The sequence below is a fragment of the Lepisosteus platostomus genome, chromosome 9 (assembly GCF_059453375.1).
Source record: "Lepisosteus platostomus isolate fLepPlt1 chromosome 9, fLepPlt1.hap1, whole genome shotgun sequence".
NCBI classification, from domain to species: Eukaryota; Metazoa; Chordata; class Actinopteri; order Semionotiformes; family Lepisosteidae; genus Lepisosteus; species Lepisosteus platostomus.
Genome location: NC_142619.1, coordinates 57,789,611 through 57,810,627, shown reverse-complemented (window position 1 = coordinate 57,810,627; position 21,017 = coordinate 57,789,611). Strand labels below are relative to the sequence as shown.

General features: G+C 39.7%; 1 protein-coding gene across 3 annotated transcripts in view; it reads right to left on the bottom strand.

Moving 5' to 3' along the window:
• Positions 1–18,109, bottom strand: part of plekhg7 (pleckstrin homology domain containing, family G (with RhoGef domain) member 7) — a 31,041-nt gene extending 12,932 nt beyond the window's left edge. The window contains exons 1-9 of one of the 3 annotated variants that reach the window (XM_088645828.1): positions 17,776–18,109; positions 16,160–17,004; positions 15,040–15,062; positions 7,277–7,395; positions 6,238–6,278; positions 5,106–5,201; positions 3,347–3,499; positions 2,096–2,191; positions 778–876 (exon numbers count right to left, since the gene is read on the bottom strand). In XM_088645828.1, the coding sequence (XP_088501954.1) occupies positions 778–876; positions 2,096–2,191; positions 3,347–3,499; positions 5,106–5,201; positions 6,238–6,278; positions 7,277–7,395; positions 15,040–15,062; positions 16,160–16,834 (1,302 nt within the window). In that variant the 5' untranslated portion in view covers positions 16,835–17,004; positions 17,776–18,109. Of the gene's footprint in view, positions 1–777; positions 877–2,095; positions 2,192–3,346; positions 3,500–5,105; positions 5,202–6,237; positions 6,279–7,276; positions 7,396–8,835; positions 9,041–13,687; positions 14,145–15,039; positions 15,063–16,159; positions 17,005–17,775 lie in introns of those variants that run through there. The other 2 variants (XM_088645831.1, XM_088645830.1) reach the window with 2 other exon arrangements.
• Between the last annotated feature and the right edge of the window lie 2,908 nt (positions 18,110–21,017).

Genomic DNA, 21,017 nt, shown 5'->3' with positions numbered 1-21,017 from the left:
TGTGAAAGGCAGCACTCTAAAAAGTCTACCAGGTGTTATTTACAAATGTACTTACACCAGCTTTCTCAGCACTGTGCCACATTCATTAACAGTCTTTGAAGAGAAAGCTTTTGCACAATTTACCACCCACTCAAATCCTACTGTAACCTGAAGGGAACAGTTCTGTACAGCACCAGACATCATATTTCACAGCTTTACATCTCAGTCAGTTTGTTCCAGCTGTCTTCAAGGCAAATAAAGCCCACCTGCTGAGAGTCTAATACTAAACAAATTATACCCTAAAGAAAAATCCAGTGACTTTAATTGCTGTATATCTGAAACCTAGCCCTGAAGCATAATATATGTATTTTTAAAGTAGAATTAACATTACTCCTTCTGTAAACCTTAAGACTTTGCCCTTTGTTTTACCTGGGTCTGAATCCTTTACTACTGGGCTTCTCTTTTTTCTTTACCATTCAACTTGTACAGAAATATGAGCTGGGCAGCTGCACTCTGTACACCTTCAAACTCAGGGAAAGAGTTGAGAAAAAAAACTAGTAACATTTGAGCTAAACTGGAGGTGAGAGATTATTTAACGAAACTCTTCACATACAGTAGACCACGTTTATGTTTGCCTGATGGAATGCAATTTCAGTGTTATCTACATTGGCTCATTTCTTTGAATAAATATTCCCCTATCATTCTCTGTATTGCACTGAGATTTGAGAGGACAGTACGTGGTGTTTTAAAAGATAAGAACTAATGGCGAGGCATTAACACAGACATAGAAACACTTGCCTTGGTCAGTAAATTATTCAAAGAACTGGACTTCTTGTCTCCTGATTCCCAGGATTCATTTATAGCCCGCAAAAGGTTGGTCAGGAAACCAAAACTCACCTGCACAGGAAAAATACTGTTTTAGTCACACCTGATAAGCAAAATGCACCTCATCATGCCTAATCAAATATCTAAATGCCAAAAGGACATTCTTCTATTTCAGCACATGCCCTTTAGATGTATATTTCTCTATGATTAAAATTTGAAAACTATATTTCTTTGAACAGAATTCAAAACAAGTCCTGATGTATGTTAGTATGTTACAGCAAACCTGATCTAAAAAAGTGATGATGCAGATTTGTCAGATTTGCTGCCTGTTGGCACGATTGTTAAGAAAAAAATTCATGTTGTGAATGAAACAGCATAGCATGAAAATTTTAACCCTTGAGAGGGAGTCTTAGGATTCTAGGACATTTCTGTATCACAGCAAGCCATGCTAAATCTCCTTTAAATCATATTAAGGCTACACTGTGGCACAGCACAGCTCTGCTTCCAGGCTACACTTCCAGACTTCTAGACTGCCAGATCGTGCCTTTTGTATGGAGTTTGCATGGTCATTCTGTTTGTGTGGTTTTCTTTGAGTGCGGCAGTTTCCTCCCACCTCTTGCTGTCATGCTAGCTCGGTTAACAGGTTTCTCTGAACTGTCACTGTGTGAGCCTTGTAATAAACTGATTTTGCATCCTGAGTGTAGTCCCACCTTGTGCTCTGTGCTTCTGGTATAGGGCCTGAATTGGTATGACTCTTTCAAGAGGAGTAAACGGCTTTCTGATAATGGATGGAACAACCAAACTGAGCTAATTCTCAAAGGTGGTTTTCTTCAAAAGCACTGACAAAGGACATCTAGCAGACTTTTTCAGAATGAATAGTGACAAACCAGAGGTCCCAACTGGAAACTATATGTAAGAGCATTTAAAACTGGGAACATAGAACTGAGCTTCCTGACAGAAACGGATGGATGATATTCAAAAACTAGATGGTCCAAATGGGCTTCTGTCATTTGTAAACTTTCTTCTAAAAACACACATGTAGGTCCCAGCATCATTAAATGACCACACTATATTGCTTCATAATACAAAAAAATAGGTTTGAGAAATTTTGAAGAAAGAAGCCAATAAATGTATCACTTTCCAGTTCAGCATGGAGTGCAAAAACTCACAATGCTGACAATTAAGAGCTGCGGATTCAGCAACATTCAAGTCACTTCAACACCACCGACAAAAACACTTTTCTTCTTTTCTAGAAAGAGTGCCCATGAGATGCTAACGTTCTGCTTCTTACCAGGCATAACTCATTGAGATTGGCAAAGAGTCGCCAGGGATCAACATCAAAAAGATAGTCACTGTTTTGTAAGCCTGTGAGGGTGCTCAGAAAGACCTGTAAGAGAAAAATAGACTTTTATTGTCCAGCAACAAAGCTTTAAATCCTCTCTCAAAAGACATGTGTACTGTATGTGACACAAACATATTCAAAGTACAGCCAAAAATGAACACAGTAGTAGTACATCTTACTGACACAATATTATTGCCTTTCCCCTTCATGCCAGTAAGATAAAGGACATTTAAATGAGACTATTTTTCTCCCTGTGTAATTGTAGATAGGCTATTTAACAAGACAAAATGAAACACTATTCATTGGGGTACTCTGTACAGTATATGCGATGGAGCAGCAGTGAGATTTGTTTTGTCTTTCCAAACTAGCGAGAACTGATCCGCTACGTCTTTTAAACAGTGTGGTTCATCCTCTATGACAGGGACTAAAACAGCCACTGATCAACCTGGAGCTGTTGTGAGGTACGTGAAGGTGCATTTGCTTGAAACCACAGTAAGACTCAGATCTAGTAATTAGATCCAAAGAGAAGCTGAGAACTCAAAAGGAACAGGCAATTGTAGAATCTAAGCAATTATTATGATAAATGAGTATGAAGCGCAGCCCTGGTAAAATGTGTGATTGTTGCTGTGTACCATGTCTTTTCACTGTAACCTTTTTCAAAATCTCTTCACACTCCATGAAACTTTTCTGCTGCTGATAAAAAATAGTGAGACCACAATGAAGAAAGCTGACAGATCCTCTAAGATCCTCTAAAAATACTGATATAGGTCACATATAGCAGATACAAAAATAATTAAAATTACAAGAACCACAGTATAATACTACACTGTGATTTACTGATAACGTTTTACAAAGCAAAATTAACTCTAGGAACCTGATGAACTACACTACAGAATTCCACATGACTTGCCAGGGAAGGTATTTAGAGAAACACCTGATAATCCACCATGAAAAACATTCTTCATCTGATTAACACAGTAGCTTTGCAAAAAGCATTAAGAAAAAATGTTTAAGGTCATGTGCAGCCCGTGTTCAGTTACATTGTGCCACAAGAGGCAAGAATATTAAACAGACTCACAAGAGAAGAGTCATAATTATATAAAAAATAAATGCAAGTATGTTGAATAAGATAGACAATCAATCGGAAATTCCAAAGCATATCATTACAGCCAAAAGAACATATTCATCATACAGTCTTACCTCTTTAAGAACCATCAGCTGGTCCAGAAAATAAACACATTCACTGGTGAAGAGCTCCCACACAGCTTCCTCCTTCCTGTAGTCTGGGTGGGAATCTGAGGCCTTCAGGTCACACTGAAGTAACAAACTCAAAAACTCTGCCAGTGTCCAGTCCTGGGCAGCAAAACACAGGCTTCACTTGTAGGATCAATCATTTTTGCCATTTAGTTTGCTTGAAAGAGTGTGTATTAAATGTAAGGTTCTAACAATTATACGAACTACAGGATCATCTATATGGAATTAACAACCTAGGTAACTGTCATCATGGATTTAAAAAAGCTACTGTATGTTTTGCCTAAAGTGCTTCTGAGAGTTGGACAGAAATGGACACACAGAGCATATGATATGGTTTTAAATTTTTAAAAGTCTCCTGATTGAGGTCCCATAAAAGAGTAATTATCGAATTACAGGTGGAAGGCAGTCAGGGATGTGTATGCAATGGGATTGAGAAGTGGTTCATAAATAGGAAACAAAGTACAGATAAGGGGTGATGGAATTAGCGGCATACCGCAAGGATGTGTACTAGGAACACTGCTCTTCCTAATTCACATAACTCATCGACAGTAGATTCTGGCATAGTTAGTAGAGCAATCAGGTTTGTAGGTGACACCAAATTAGGAGGATTAGCAAACATTGTACACCTGGCAAATGACATTTAATAAATGTAGGGTATTGCACGCAGGTAGAAAAAACAGACTATAAGGAAATGGGAAATGTTGAGCTAGAAGAGGCTACTTATGAAAGAGACTAGGGTGTTTATGTTGACATCTCCTAGATGATGTGGGGGACACTTAAAACCATAGAATTTAAATCAAGGGACGTTAGGGTAAAATTGTATAATGCTCTAACAAGACTCAATTTAGAATATTGCGTACAGGTTTGGTCACCATGTTGTAAAAAAGGTATTGCAGCTCTGTTATCGGTTCAGAGAAGGGCAGCTAGAAACATTCTGGGGATTAAGGCAGTGCCCCACACTGAAGGGCTAAAGGAACTAAACTTTTTAACCATCAGCTGATTTTTTAAAATCTTGAACAGAGAATATTATGAGGGGACAAAGTCAACCCAGAGGATTTCTTCAAAACGTACCATGAAACACAAAACACGGGGCACTAGTGGAAACTGTGTTTAAGTGCATTTAAAAGCAGAACAGAGTCGTGGGAGTATGTAACTGTCATGGAGGCTGGAGGCTGGCCATGGAGAGAGACCGGCAAGACAGGAAGACCCTATGCGTAGCAGCAGTAACGGAGCACACCCGGGAGTTCACTCCGGGCTCGAGGTACCGGGTGGAGTCGGGAAAAGAGACGAGAACCCTCAGGCAGCGGACGTGAGGCGACATGGTGAGGAGAGCCTCTCGACATGCCATCCCAATGCTGAGCCAGGAGGAAAGGGAGACCCGGAAATATATAGCCCCAGACAATGAGACAGACCAGAAGAACACGTAATACAGAGGGAAACTAGGAACAGGACGAGCAGGAGCCTGACAGTGACAGTAACAAAATTCCCAGCCATGTTGTTGGCTTCTTGGTTTCTTTCAACAGATGGATGGATTGAGCTCCTTGAATCAATTAACTACAAACTTCCAAAAGGGTTAGATGCGCCAAAAAACCTCCTCTCATTTGTAACCTTTCTTAAATTCTTAACTGTTCCGACAGGATCTCTTGGGTACTGGTCGGATAACATCATAGCAAATTCAGCCACACACCCCCCCAGTGAAAATCACCTTGTACTTCTGAAACTCAGAATCACTCCAGTCTTGAATCTGTAGTTTTGAAAGATATTTCTCCATGTCAGGTACCAGCTTCATCTTGTCTTTTGTCTGACAACACAAACAATGAGAAATAAGCAACATGTGAAAACAGCAAATTTGCAGTGCATTTGTCTGCAGGCACATTGGGCATTAAGCATGGCTTAAAAGTGTAATATTTAATGAGCAAGGGAGGTTTAACTATACTAAAAGGAAAAAAAACATGACGATTTGGCTGGGGCACCTCTTCAGGTGTGGCAGAGTGAGAGAATGGCTCGAGGAATAGGAAGTCAAGGGGTGGGGAAAGAAAACGAAAGAAAAAGGAGATGTGCGTCTTTTTCAGGGATTCCAGGACTCTTATTTCAGAAGCTCCATAAACTAGGGTCAGACCTTCCACCATCGCAGAAGGACAGGCTAATGGCTTTCCTTTTTTCAGAGAAAAAAACTCTAACCTAACTGCTAACTTCCCCATTCACATACAGACGTTTGCTCTTCACAGGACTTCTGGAATTCAACCCCCAGATCTCCATTAGTGTTTACACTTTCCTTCCTGCTCTTTCTTGTGTTCTCCTTTGTTTTATATCCCAGCAGCTACCTTCCTCTCTCTCCCTCATGCCTGAAGAAGGCTCAACAACTGAAACTCTGAGTTTTTTTCTTTCCACTGTTCAGTACAGAGATAACCTCTACTTGTCCCAATTATTATAAACACGAGTTACACAATCCTCCGCTTTAGTGTTATGATAACCTGATAGATGTGGGTCGATTAGACTTGCATTGCTTTGTTATCCTTTGTGTTTCATGCAGCAACCAAATCATGATACACGTCAGTTGCAATTTCATTATTTACACTTGCAGGATCATTATGTAATTTTTTAAAGAATAATTTCAATGCAACTATTCTGTGCTATACCTACAGTTCATGCTATCCAATCGAACAAGCTTTCAGAGACAGGCTTATTGTTGATTAAGGCTGTCACATAGTCCAGCACCTGTCTGTAACTGACTACAGAACCTCGTGTGACATTCTCAGCATCACTGTGCTTCACGAAATCATGCCCATGCTAATTCCTTTCAGCAAAAAACAAAAACAGAAAAGAACACCACTTACCGCCCCACGTTTCGAGAAAGGCCATTTTGATTTCTTGGTATCTATGAGAACAAAACATTCGATTCTCGGTCCTTTTATCAGTATATGAAACAGAATATTTGTCTGTAAAAGACAAACTAACTGTTCTTCTTTAAAACGTTTAATTTGATAATGACCTAGATGCGTAAGATACGGAAATCACATATTGCACTTTCAAAAATGATACAACAGCAGACACCAAAAAACAAAGCAGACACACAAAGACAAAAATGTCGCTGTTGTGTATGGTTCAGTTCACACTTTCCATGCTGTTGATTTGCATTGACACATTTTAAATTTGCCTCTGCACTCCCAGATTAAATGAAACAAAGAAGCTGTTCACTTCAAGGAGAAGTAGGAATGAAAGGCAAGCTTTGTTCTAAATGAGGGAACATGATGAGGATTTTCTGTCCCTGCTGCTGAGCATTTTGTCTCCCTTATATTCTATTTTATTAGTGCCAGAAATGAAAAAAAAAAGTTATCAGGAATAATCAGTAGGTTATCTCCCACTCCATGCATATTCACAAAGTGTACAACATGACTAATGGCGTTTAGCGCTACAAGTTAGTCAGTCGTGTATTTAGCTAGTGTACGTGTACTCTCTGAACTACAGCGATTTCCTTGAGTGAACATGATAGTACGTTTTTTGTCTTAAACCCTAAATGGGATTCTCACTATAATAATTTTTGTTAATTCAAAATTAATACAAATTATTATATTATTAGATATTATAAGATGACATTGAGACCACACAGAACTATATATATATAGTTATATATATAGTTATATATATATACAGATGAATCTCAAATGAAGAGTGTTAGAAAACAAAGGCTAAAAATCAAATGCAGCATAAAGCTGGGAAATCCACAAAACAAAACTAATTTAAAGCCATGCAACTCCAAACCTCGGGTAGCTGTTAATTATTGGTTAATTAGTTAATTGGTTTGGTTAATTGGTTCATTAGTTTGGTTTGCTAGATCCTGACTGTAGAAAGTCACAGCAGGTACAAGAGTCTCACCCAGCAATGAAGAGCGGCTCAGGTAGTCTGCAGCCCCATCGGACACAAAGAGGTCCCCTGGAGACATATCCAGCCCAGGTAAACTGACCACAACTGAGCTTCGCCGGCGCTCCTGCAGTCTGGGAAACAACAGATGAAAACTGCGTCATGGAGGGGGAATAATAATAATAATCAACTTTATTTTATATAGTGCCTTTAAGGTGGCTTCTCAAAGCGCTTTACAGAAAGACAACAACAACAACAATAAAACAAATACACAAGATAAGCAGGAGGAGAATACACAGTTAGAGGAGACAGTAGATGTTGGTACAGAATACAGTAGGAGCAGAGGGGTAAAGAACAGAACCAGTTAAATAAAGGTTCTTCTAAAGAAAGGTTTTGAGTCTGGATCTGAAGTAGTTTAGAGAAGTTGACTCTCTGATATCCTTGGGGAGAGAGTTCCAGAGCTTGGGGGCATAACAGGAGAAGGTCCTGTCACCCATAGAGTGTAGACGGGTTTGGGGGACAGTTAGGAGACCAGAATTAAAAGAGCGAAGGTTGCGAAGTGGAGTGTAGGGCGATAATAGTTCAGACAGGTACTGAGGTGCCAAGCCATGCAGAGCCTTATAAGCGATCAGGAGGATTTTGAGTCGACACGAAACTTGACAGGAAGCTAGTGCAAGGACTCCAGGATAGGAGTAATGTGATCATTTGCACTAGACCTGGTCAGGCTGGCTGCCAAATTTTGGACATACTGGAGTTTGTTCAATGTGGATTTAGAAACACCAGCGAGTAGAGCATTACAGCAGTCAAGTGGGGAGAAGGCAAATGTGTTGATCAGCTTTTCAGCCAAAGTTAGCAATAAAATAGGGCGTAGTCTAGCAATATGTGAAAGATGTTTTGACAATATGCTGCACATGTGGGTCGAATGTAAAGCCTGAATTAAATATCACCCCAAGGTTTTTCAATTTAGATTGAAGCTCAAGTACAGTACCATCCACAACTAGGGTTACAGGATTGGCTTTACAAAGTTGATGGGTGGTGCCAATAAGCATGACTTCAGTCTTGTCACAGTTAAGATTAAGGAAATTTTGAGTCATTCAAGTTTTTATGTCAAAGATGCATTTAGATAGAATAGAGATAGCCACAGTAGTGTCAGGATTGGTATGGATGTACAGCATATTTGAGTATTATCAGCATAGAAATGATAGTTGAGGCCATGTGATCTTAAAAGCTGTCCAAGTGGAAACATGTAAATGCTAAAAAGTAGGGGGCCCAGTATTGGCCCTGAGGAACACCAGACTTAACGAGTTCAATTTTAAGACCTAAAACTGCCAAGAAAGACAAAGTGACATCAATCAGTGAGACTTGAACCGTTTGAGAGCAGTGTCAGAAACATCATATATAAATACATAAAAGGAGAGACACTGGACAATCATCTCTTCTATAACATCTGCCAACCTTATACACATACCAAGAGGAAATGATAGACTCCTTTTAGGATTTGTGCTGAGCATTTCTGAAATGTTTCAGGTTTTGCCGAAAGTTAATGAAGATTTAGAAGTCAGACGTTTACTTACAAGTATTCATTCAAGTCACCGTTAAACCATTGTGAGTTGACACCTCAATTGTGGCACACAGAGAAAAGCAGTTACTCTGCTTTGAAATGTCCATAGTTTTGAAATGTTTTACAGTTTTTTAAATATAAAAAATCAAAACTGCTTTGAAGACCAGTGTATTGGAATTTCACAAAGAAATACACAAAGAGCAGTGCTCTGCCTTGAAGCCACAGGCACTGTCTGCATCACCAGCTGCTGTTCTGAAGGTTCCAGATCTGACACTCCCTAAATTCCATTAGAGAAACAGCCAGAGCTTGACATTTACAGCATTGCGAAATATTTAATGTTCAGGTGGGGAGCTGCTTCAGCATACGTAGGCTGCAAAGGAACAAGTAATGGGTTTATTCCATGCTGAGAAGAGAAGAAAGAAAACACAACGTTTCGGCCATGGAGCCTTCTTCAGGTGTCATTTAATGTCCATATTTGTATCTACAGACATTCATAAATGTTTGTACATGCCTCCTGTATTTTTAATTAAGATCTCTATTTAAAATTGTTTGAAAGCAGAAAAAATAAAGTATTTTTTAAGTTATTAAGTTAAATTCTAAATTAATAATAAACACATTGATTTAAAAAGCAAACCCTTCCTAATTTCAATTAATAAAATGCCTTATAATTGAAAAACTAAATATTTTACACTGGCACTTCTAATTCCAAACTAGTGTTGAGAACAATTTTGAAATATAATTACCACATTACCCGCACACGTATCTGGGTTGATAATTTAAGGACAATAACAAATATTCAAGGTTGCGAACTTAAGAGAGTGTGGAAACCTCTAACCACACCTGTATGCTTTACAAGTCTGCTGTAAAATAAAAAAAAATATTTTGAAGCATAGAGTTTAAAAATATTCTACAAATGTGTAAATAATTCATTGTAGGTTAAATAAGAACAGCAAACATAACACATGGGTATTACTTAGCAACAAAGCTTGACAAAGTCAAATTATGATGCACAACTTATTGGAAGTGAGCTGAGTCATATCTGATAAGACAGGCATGATTGTGGCTTAAGGTTGGTTAAAATATAAAATATACTCCCCAGACATTTATTTACATCCACTGGCAGAACTGAACAGAAATCTTATTTTTTAAAACTTTATTAACCATTTGACGGTTGCTCATGAGGGAAGGAGGCAGCCACACAGCGTACAGCTGTTGGTTCTGATGGCTGACAATGGTCGCAGTAAAATGTGTGAAACTAACAACACTCTCGAAACATAAAGAGCTTATGAAAGGTTACAAACAAGAGGACACTATCTGGCCCATCTAGCCCATGTGGCTGCTAGTATCTGATAGATCTGAAGATCTTTCATCCAGCCAGCATGTAAAAGAAGCATGAGTATCAGATTCAGTGCCAGTGCCAAGAGTAGGAGGCACTTCTACCCAAACCTGTCACAAACACCCAAGCGCTCCCACATTCTCACGAGCACTACTCTTCGTAAAGCCCACGCACCAATTACAGTAACACCGCACTCGTTGTAACGGGAGCCGGTCCAGGGTCCCGTGAAGCATAGTTCTGGACTCTATGCAGACGGTATAATCCGGAAGTAAGAGGAGAAGGACGACGGGGAGGAGATGACGTGGATCAGGGCAGGTTGACAAACAGGGGGGGGGGGCGTGACGACAGTGAACTGGTGCTCGGGGGGCGTGGCCATGGCAAACAAGTCCAAGGGAGTCCAGGGGGAAATCTGGGGTGAAGTCCAAGGTCCATCCGAGACGAAGACAAGACAGAGTTAAAAACTGGAACAGGATCCAGTACAGGGACGGGGAATAAAAACGGGATGACGGGGCCAGGCGCTGTGAGTCCCGGACTCAGCTGGGTCAGGACGCCGATAGGAGGCCTATGCCCTCAAGCCGCGGACGTTGGGCGACTTGATGGTAGGCGGGCCTCTGCGCATCCGTCTTCCAGTGCAGAGCAAGTCATGTTGCTGAAGCTGAAACCCTGGCTCCTTTCAGTATGTGATCTTTGGATCAATTACCTACAAGCTACAAAACAGGCAAATAATTGCCTCCTCTTATTTGTAAACTTTCTTATGTTCTTGTCCTATGTCTGTCACTTGAATATGATCTTCTTCCTGATCCTTTCACTTTCTTTATTAAGATAGTTTGATTCCCACGAGGTTCTAAGAAGCAACCTGAGGCTTAAAGTGTCTTATTGCTACTATTGTTTTCCCTTCAAGACATCAAAGTGTGCTGATGCACTCTGTAATGCCATAGCACATAGGTTCAACCAGATCATCGTGGAAGATTTCAAGAAGATTTTCCATCAGTGTCCTTATACAAGCTGCAGTATATTCTTCTTATTTCTTTAGATCCCAAACACTGAATCACTAAGGCATAATAAATCAGCACTATATGGAGAAAATTACAGCTGACACATTTTTACAGATAACACCGAATCCTATAAAAAGTGTGCAAAGTTCAAAGATAGCTCCAGTTTTACTCTGCAAAACTGACCCCATAACCTAGCCCAGGATGAGACATGGACAAAGCGCACTGGCCTTTGATAATGTGAAAAGCTCCAACTGCAACCCTCTCCAATGGTGGTACATGTCTGCAAGTCTCTGGGGGGCCAAAGGGGTCACTGTGCACGCTGAGAGCCAAGATGGCCCCGACCAGTTAAACCCAGATGACCCTCAACAGCACTCTTCCACTTGGAGAATCAGTTAGAGGTGACCCAGCCTCGAACCCGTGACCATAGAGCCACCTGCACTTGAGTAAGCACCTTTAATGGCTCAGCGACTTGGGAGGCCTTAATATGTACCTTCTGCCTAAAAAGATAAATATGTATTGATCTGTATTCGTCAGCCACAAAGTGACTAAGAGAAAAAGACTATTTGGATTCCCTTATTCTTGCATTAGCAAATTAAAGTGAATGAATTTCACCTACATACACAAGTCTTTTTCTAAGCCACCAAAATTTTTTCCGCACATCACAAGTTACACAGGTATACAATACATCAACAGGCTATTTCAGGGAAAGCCTAAGTGCAGAAACCTCCATCTTGGGTGCTACCAAGTTGTTTTTCAACCTGATACTCCTGGGAAATGTGAGATTAGCATTTGCTTAATAAGCGATGATGTTTTGCCTGTAGTTTTTACAATGCCACACTGTACATGAGTATGACTGCCTTGAGGAGCCATATCCAGGGTGGATACAACCCTAGCTGGCAACGCTAAGATCTGGCAAGGGGTTATCAGTAAGGAAAGGTCAAGTAGGCCTGTAGAGATGCATCCTTCTCTGTTTTGCGCTTGCATTATTTTTCCTAAACTGGTGCCAAGGCTCTTCTTTCAAATAAAAAAAGTTTGTTCCTGTTTAAAAAGTCAGGAGAGGCAGCTCAATAACACGGAGCAGAAATACAAATGAAGCAGCACAGTTTATTGTACTTTACAGCTGTTGTGTAGGGAACCACTGTTAATTCTACATGTTCAACTAGAAAAAAAAGTCATCCTTGTAGATCTCAGGAGATAAGGAAGGCTGCTCCCGGTCAGTACTGGGTTACTAGTGAGACTTCCCGGTTCCTTAACAGCACCTACCCAGAGGCTGTGTGATGCATGAACTCTGCTCGGCGATTTGATTTGATTACTGGTGTATGTTTTGGATGGTACTGTACGTGAAGATTTGTTGGGTAGGTGCTGTTTATTATTGGCTTTGCTTTGTATTGTATGTCTTTTAATTGTTTGAGCTCTCCCAACCCCATTCCGTGTAACTAGCAGTTACGGCAAGTATTGAATTTGGATGGGAGGCCTCTAAGGTACACTGTGGTGACCAGTGGACCAGTATTTTCAAACCACAGCCTCAGTGTAGTGAATGGGGAAACTGTGCTACAAGAGTGCTGTCTTTCAGACGAGATGCTAAAAACTTCCTTTCTACATGTCTACACTATTCATAGCATAGGAGTAGGGCTGTGAGCCCCGATGTCCCTTGGAACATACAGTAAGCTACTAATGAGCAGAAAGGTTACAAACAAAAGGGGGCCATTCTTCTCTTCCAGTGATCTTATCATCACTAAGCACACTTTATTAAGGCTTAAAGAGAGAAGGGAATAAACATTATCAGGAACAGTACCTCATAATTAATTTCATGCATTCATCTTACATTATCTGCATGACATTTATCCAAAGCAGTTTACATGTAATGCCCCTTTATGTAGCATTTTGCTGAAGCAATCTGAGTAAAGTAACTTGGTCAAGGATGGAACAGCAGTGCTACCTGAGATTTGAACCCACAACCTTCCAGTTATGAGTCCAGAGCATTACTTACTGCTGTCAGCAAAACAGGACGAGGGCATACTGCTGCTCTCCTGGAATGCTAGTCCACCACAGAGCAGAATAATTATGAAAGTTTAGAATAGCTAAACTGAACCTGCTCTGTCTGTCTTTGGAAGACGGAAGGAAAGCAGTGGACCTTAAAAATAATTACTGAAACATGAGAAGAACTGGCAAACTCAGAACTGAACCCAGGATCTACGCAGCCATGATCACAAACACCATCGCAACATGCCACCTGAACTGAATTCAAAGGAAAAGGCACTGCAAGGTCTTGAGAAACTGTCATTTGCAATTCACTTTCCCTGAGAAAATGCAGGTTATTGACTTTGGGGAAATAATGAAGCCCAAGTTCAAAGTAAATAAACTTCAAGGTAAAAGTAAACAAAAAAATAGAATAATTTTATTTATAATGTAACCAGTCATTACCACTCATTCTAACTGCTCAAGTGTTTGCTTTAAACACAAACATTGTCACTATGTGACACATATGGTATTGAATAGAGAAGAGACACACATTTTTAAGGTGTAAAACTTACCTTTGAACAATAACATTTCTCTGCTTCAGAAAACTACATTTAACCTTCTCACTCCACGTCAACGTTCCCACTTTGGTTTCTATTATTCACAGATTTTCGTTGCATTGCTCAAACGAACTTGTTAGATGGAAACAAAAGGTCAATGCACAAAGAATCTGCAAATATTAGCATTAGCATTGCAGAAGGAATGTTTGAAATGGCCAAACGGTCCACCTTCAGAATTCTGGTGGGTGCTAATCATGAATGTCACTATGTGCTCACGCCATCTGAGCATTTGATCATCCTATTTTTGTTCACAGTCTTCAAAAATAAAGAACAAATGTACAACTACATCTGCACATCACAAAGAAAATGCACTGTAGCTTCTGAACAATTTAACAGTAGCTTAAAAAAGAAGGGCTCATCTATGTTTTATCACTATAGCCAAAAGAACTACTGTATGCTCTCAAACCAAATAAAATAAAGGTTTAACTCTAAGGACCAAGAACACTGGAATACGAAGCTGCCACATCTTGATTTAGAACACTATAACAAACGCATGAATAAACTAATGCTTTTCAAATGACTACTGAAATAATTCAGATGAAAGAGATGTTGGGCAAAGTACCAAAAATAATTATGGGAAAAGAAAATGTAATACTGTAATTTAATAAAATATAACAAAGGCTATTTGTCAGGTTGTGTATGGCCTGATTAATCCACACAATGTTAATGAGCCCATTTCTTTTTTACACACAGCTGAGCAAGGTATTTCAGCTCATTCTCAGTGTTGACCATGGAATAATCAGTACAGCGAACAGTGAGCATTTACTGGACACAGCCATCTCCTTGCAAACCATCAGTGTTTTTTTAAAACAATGGATCTTTGTGCACTCTTGTATTTTGCAGAATTGAATTACAAATATCAAAACGATTGCAATCAGCCCTTTCCACTGAATCTCGGTCTGTCCTCTTGATAAATCCCGAGTTTGGGATTTAAAAAAATTAAGAAGGTAAAATGTTTTGTTTATTTTGGGAATCCATTTGATTTCAAAATAAAGGGCATGGTACAAACAACTGGTACACAAGAGCATTCAGTTCATTCTGACCAGCTTTTGGTTGTTATTAACAGAGTTGATAGATCAGTGAATGTCAGAAATCAGATATTACTGTCTGAGCATTTTTTTATGTTTCATATGTGTGGGCCAGATGGCTATCAAACAGGTCTAGTGGATCTGGTACTGTGGAGTTCCTCCAACTCCTCCTCCTTTTGCATTCTTCATATTGAGTGAAAGTTCTTCAAAAAATATTTTTAAATTGACAGAAACAGAATGTTCAAAGCATCTAAATTTTACTAAATTCTGCTCACTTACCTTTTCTGGATGGGTTCATTCACCTATGAAAAGGAAGATAAATTGATTTAAGTACTGATGTCTGAACACTTTTCTCAGGTCAGAAGTGACACAATCATTTTAAACAATGGAGTGTTTTGTGGGACAACTATACAACAGGAATTCCAGTGAATGTTTAAACTAAAAAAGGAATTATGATTTTCAGGTGGAAATAAATCTCCATGTTTACTAATCTTCATTTAAAAACAGGCATTAGTAATAACAAGCCATGTATTTGTCTTGATATATTGAACGTGTATATTAAAGCATATACAGATACTGCACATAGAGAGATTTACTTTTTGCACTCCAATACCAACTGCTATGTGTGCTAGCAGAATCATTTCTGAAGCCTGAGGTCTCCAGGCTAAACCACTGCCTTCTCTTTCTCACATAGATAATTTAAAATAAAATGTGTTTGGAACTGAGCCCATCTTTAAAACCTGGAAATTTGACCTTATAGGTTTTCTGCAAACACACACACAGATTTATACAGTCACATTTCATCAGCCTGCCTCAAGCAAACAGCCCCTTTCCTGCAGGATTTCTCCAGTGAAGGAACCTTGTTATGAGCACAGCTGAAAACACTCCACAACAATCATGGACCTGTGTCATGTTGAAGCTCAGTGTTTGTTTAGAACTGCTGGGTCATGTGAGAAGTGTTGGAACTGCTGAGTCATAACACTCTTCATGGGCTGGCTACCCTGATAGGTCTGGTATGAGCAGCGGAAAAGGTTCCAGGATATGGTGGCTCTCTGCGATATGTGCTGTACGTTCTTGTTCCCAAGTTCTGCCATATTGCAAACTGTCTCCAAGACGTAATGGCAAGGTGAACCTCTATTTCCCTGATAATGGGGTAATCTCCAGTTCTGTTCTCCAACAGATCCTGTTGACTAACCAACTTTATCATGGCCAAGTCCATGGTTTACAATCAGAACACACACATTCTGTTCCACCATGCCCCCAACTCTCTTCAAGACCTTGAATTAAGCAGATAGTTTAAAGTGTCGGAATCTTTAATGACTTAATGGAATAAACGGACAACCTATTATAATTCCAACAGAAATGATTTTTTTTTTCGGGCCTACCTAAAAGGAATTACCTCATTAGAGTCATCCGCAATGTCACCCTTTCTACTGGAACTTTCTCTTACAGCCTGAGACTCCGGGTTCCTGCAAACCAGCCCATTGCCCAGCCCGCCTGTACTGAGTCCATCGCTGCTGTCACTGGATGGGGATAGACCAGACTCATGGTCTTCGGTGAAACCTGCAGCGAAGCCTAAAGAGGAGGGCAGACTATGTGCCAACGGAGATTTCTGTCTGTATGCAGGTGATCGGGGAATAATAAGATGTGTTATGCTGTCTGAGCTCTTTGAGTGAGGAACGAGACCCAGTGGAGTCTCTGCCTTTGTGCTGTTTGTCTTCCCAGGGTCACTGAAATCCAGCGGGGGGCGTCTGATGCTTCTTCTCATTCTCCTGAGGGTGGGGGAGGTGGAAATCCTGGCAGGGGCTTGTCTGTCGAATTGGAAGAGTGGCGTGAGGGCTCTGTTGTCCTCTTCCACCGGGATGGTGCTCTTCAGTTTGGAAGATGCCAGTCTCATCAACACGGGATTGCAGGTCTGGGTCTCCTTGTCCTCGGTGAGAACGGGGCTGGTTTGGGTTTGGGCACTGGAGCGCCCCGCCGACCCCTCGTTCGGATCCTGCCATAAACAGAGAGTCCAGCCCGGCTCTTCGTCAAAGTCCTGTGCGTTTTCGATCTCCCCCGCCGGCTGCTGCATCTTGTTTCACCTTAGACACTCCGCGCCAGAATGCATGATGCCGTTTTGAAAGAGTAAGGAGTGGCGAGGCTTTTATTTCCGTGAGACTTCAGTTCCACCTTTTCATCTCTCCAGATGCTGTCATGCGTTGGTTTTTTTTTAGCGCAACCGTGGGTAATCCAGGCACATTCCTGAGAACAATTGAAAAAGCCTTAGTGAAACGATCATAATGACAGCATCCACCTGTGTTCTTAATGTGGGGATAGTCACGCTGGGCTCGCCTTCAGCAATTCAACTTTGTCAAGGCAGTTGAATTTGTTTTGACACGCCGGCCTGTCTAAAAGATTAACCACCGCGCCGTTTATTGTAGATACGGTGGCCCAATTAATTAAACGTTGTGCATTCATTAGAAAAAACTTTGTTTTAATCCGCAACCCCCTGCAAATATTTCTACCATCAGATCTGTCCCCATGGATACTCGGGCACGTTGTGAGATTTTAACATTTGGGGACCACAAGATGTCACTAATGCGTTGGGATCTCCGACACCTTGCGTTTATATTCTTCCTGAAGTGAGGGCTCTCTTAAATGTCAGCATACTCAATAACTTACTAAACTGAACGCAACTCAGTAACTGAACTAATGCGCAAACCTATGTAAGACACAGATGCGTGTACAGTATGTTGAATGCTGAAAGTTGTGGTGGCAGATCTTTTATATCAAGGAATGGGATATATTTCAGGAAACGAAGCCATCAAATATTAATGATGAAAATACAGCAAATGGCATTTCATTGCTGTGTGTTAATGCCACGTAGTGTATGTACTGAACTGAATGTGCGCGCATGTGTGTTCAATTGAAAATAAAAAAACGTTTTAGCCATGTCTGATCTTGTTAACTCATATTTTTCCTCAAAACCACAATACACAACCACAAAAACATGACACGTAAAGAGAAACTTACGGTATTTTACAATTCCAGCGTTAAAGAAGAATCGCTCTGTGGACCGCAGCGTCTCTGTTTGAAGCGAACCCCACACGGCGGCTCCAGAGCGCAGCGAAGTCGCCGAGAGTCTGTCGGATCTCTCAGTGTTGGGGCATTTACTTCCCTCACAAGCCAAAGGTCGGGGATGCGGAGTCGCTGTGGAATTATGCTTAGTAGGTTAAACGATCTCTGCATAATTAATAACTACAGTAGATAGTGTGGATGATTCATGCATGTGGTAGCCACTGCTGAAAAGGACACCTCTGTAACTTGCCTATCTGGACAACAACAGGACTAACCAGTGTCCCTTTATTGTTCCATTAAAGTACTAAGATATGTTGACGTCATTCGGTTAAGGGGAAGGATAAGGTGGGGCATAACGGATCCATATTTTTATATTCGCTGCACTTTTTCTGTTTGAAGAAAAGGGCGAGCAGTCCAAGGGAGACTTTGCTGGACGTTTTGTCATCTATCAACTTCTCTGAAAGCGTGGAGAGGAAATATGTTGTGTCAGAAAACATCCTTAGAAAAATACTTTAAATTGTAGGACTTGGGAGCGATTACACAACTAAAAAAAAGTGCTATAAAACTAAGTGCAATTCTGCTGTAGAAATTCCATCTTGTTTCTAAAACAGCATGGCACAAAATTACAGACTGCATAGTCTGCTTTAAAAGTTGCCCTTTTAATCAGTTATTTCTAAAACTATTGGATCGGAATAATTTTACGTTCTTAGGATTTTCTGACAGGAGGCGAGGCGTTTAAAAAATAAAACCTGCTGCAATAGTAGGTATGGAAAGGATTACTACAAATTCAGCTAAATCGATAGTTCTTTTATACACGCTATATAAAATATCTTACCTGCCGCAAGAGAAACAGCAATGACGCAGCCTTATAATGAAAATAAAAAAAAACAATTTATTTTGCACTTTTATGTGGTGGTTTTAAACTGCCATTGAATAAAGTCAAGAAAATAGTTTATGCTTTGTTACTGTGTGGATACTGGGCTTTGCAACACAAATTATTTCAATAGAAAAGAATCTCATGCCTGACATTTTTCAAAGCGCAAATCCTTCATGCACTTGTGAGAAGCACACTGTCAGCGAACGAGTTGACTCGTGAATTTCTGTCTTTGTGCCATTTCCCTTATCACAGTGGTGAGGAGCGCAAGAAATGTTCTTGTTTGTCTTGACTGCCTCTTGCTCCGGATAAGTGACAGCTCTGCTCCTACGATGTACCCATCTCAAAGCAGATACATTACACTGCACCTGGATTTTGCCAGCAATCAAATTTACCCATGTTGCACTTACAGCAACATACTGTAGCAAAGACTCAGCTTTAGCTGACAAACAAACCAAAGTGAGTTAAGGGAATGCTAAAAGAGACAAGGCAGGCTACACTGTAAGAACACTATGTATCTTAGAATAAGAAAATAACTACAACAGCAAAGAACATGGTGCATGGAGGAAATCTTCAAAAGGGGAGTTGTCAGGCCTCTGTAACTCGAGACAGCTGGTGCTGTTGTCTGAGCAGTCTGTTAGCTTCCCCATTCCTAATGGTTGATTTACAGACTGTCAGCTCGCTGTCCCTTAAGAAAGCAAGCACCTGTGTCTTATCGTTAGGCGTATACCCCACACCATACCCTCTGGCTGGTGTAATTTCTAATGCAATACTCATTTTAGCATGCTTGTTTAACAAAACACCAAAAACAATTCACTGAAAATTCAAATTCTATTCATTTTACTGGTACAGTACGTGGAGCTTTTATTATATGGTAAATCTTATCCTTGATATATGTAGCAGTTCTGTGTGTGAACAATAAATTAAAATCACAGTACCTTCCTTTTAAGGTTTTAGTTCTTAGATATATGGCTGTGAATAATAAGACAAAATGAACACAAAATAAAAAAATCAGATAATTTTCAGAGGCTTTAAGGTCACATCTTGTACATTTGTCCAGGAACAATTATTAAAATCAAAAGTATTAAAATACTCTCTCTTAACATGCTTTTTTCAACTAAAGCCATGTCTGTCTACCATAGTGTTGTTGACTTTGATCTCACCCCATTTATCACTTTCTAATTTGGAACTGAAACTCTTGAAAGTATTTCAATAATATAGTTTAATGCACAACATGGATATATCAAAACATCACAACATCCATGTGAAGTTACTGTAGGTACTATTTAAGTTGCTTTCCACCAAGATTGAGAAACGATAACTGATTTATGGGATCAGTGCTCATGCTCAGAATTATAATAAAGAATTAAAAAACAAGATAAATAAGGGGCAATACAGAAGGGGGATTTTTTTTTTCCAGAATGAGGAATAAATCCTGTTCACATTAAGTTATTGTAAGGATTCCTGCTTGTACAGTACCTTCTGAACAAATGGGTATCCAAATACTGTGTTTTCAAATGAACATATTCTTACCCAGACAGCAATTCTTGGGGGATATTTTCATTATTTATCAAAAAGACATTTATTTGCTACACATGAGTGAAACCCATGATTAGGCTTTCAGAATTTTGACTAGAACAGTTTAGGAACAAATGCATTCTATAAAAGAATAAAATGAATGATATAACTCAATGCCTTTAGAAATGCTACATACAGTAAGACTCACAAAGTTTATCATACACATAATACAGTATATAGTGTTTAATATGGCAACACTCTACACTGTATATTGATATGAAATTCAAGTAAGTTATTCTATATTTGATTTTCAAAATAAAAATTGTATTTCTGAATTTGAATACCTGTTTAAAATAATTGCAATGTTTAAGAAATAATTACAACCTTGCACCTATATAATCCCAATACCTTCACTACTATTAAGAATAGAAGTGGAGTCTAGTTATCAGACCTCGTAATGAAGCAGTTGCGCAAGTTTCATTTTAGTCTACAATTCTAAAGGCTCATCACTGATCATAATAAGGTTTTTCAAAGAGATCTCCTGATCTGAATCCCTGAGACATGTTACAAAGGGCAATAGCCAATCAATCTGATCAGCATGTTTATGGTAATTCCACAAATCAGTCTTACAAAGCACTTCTGCCACTTATTTCCCTTTCACAAAACAACAGTTTGAAACATTCTGTCATGTTTTAAGAGGTGATGTTTTTTCTTGGGGTTTTTTTTTTTCTTGAGTACTATCAAAATCATACTTCGCTTCCTGACAAATGGAAATGGTTTGTGAAAATAACTTCAGAGTTCTAGA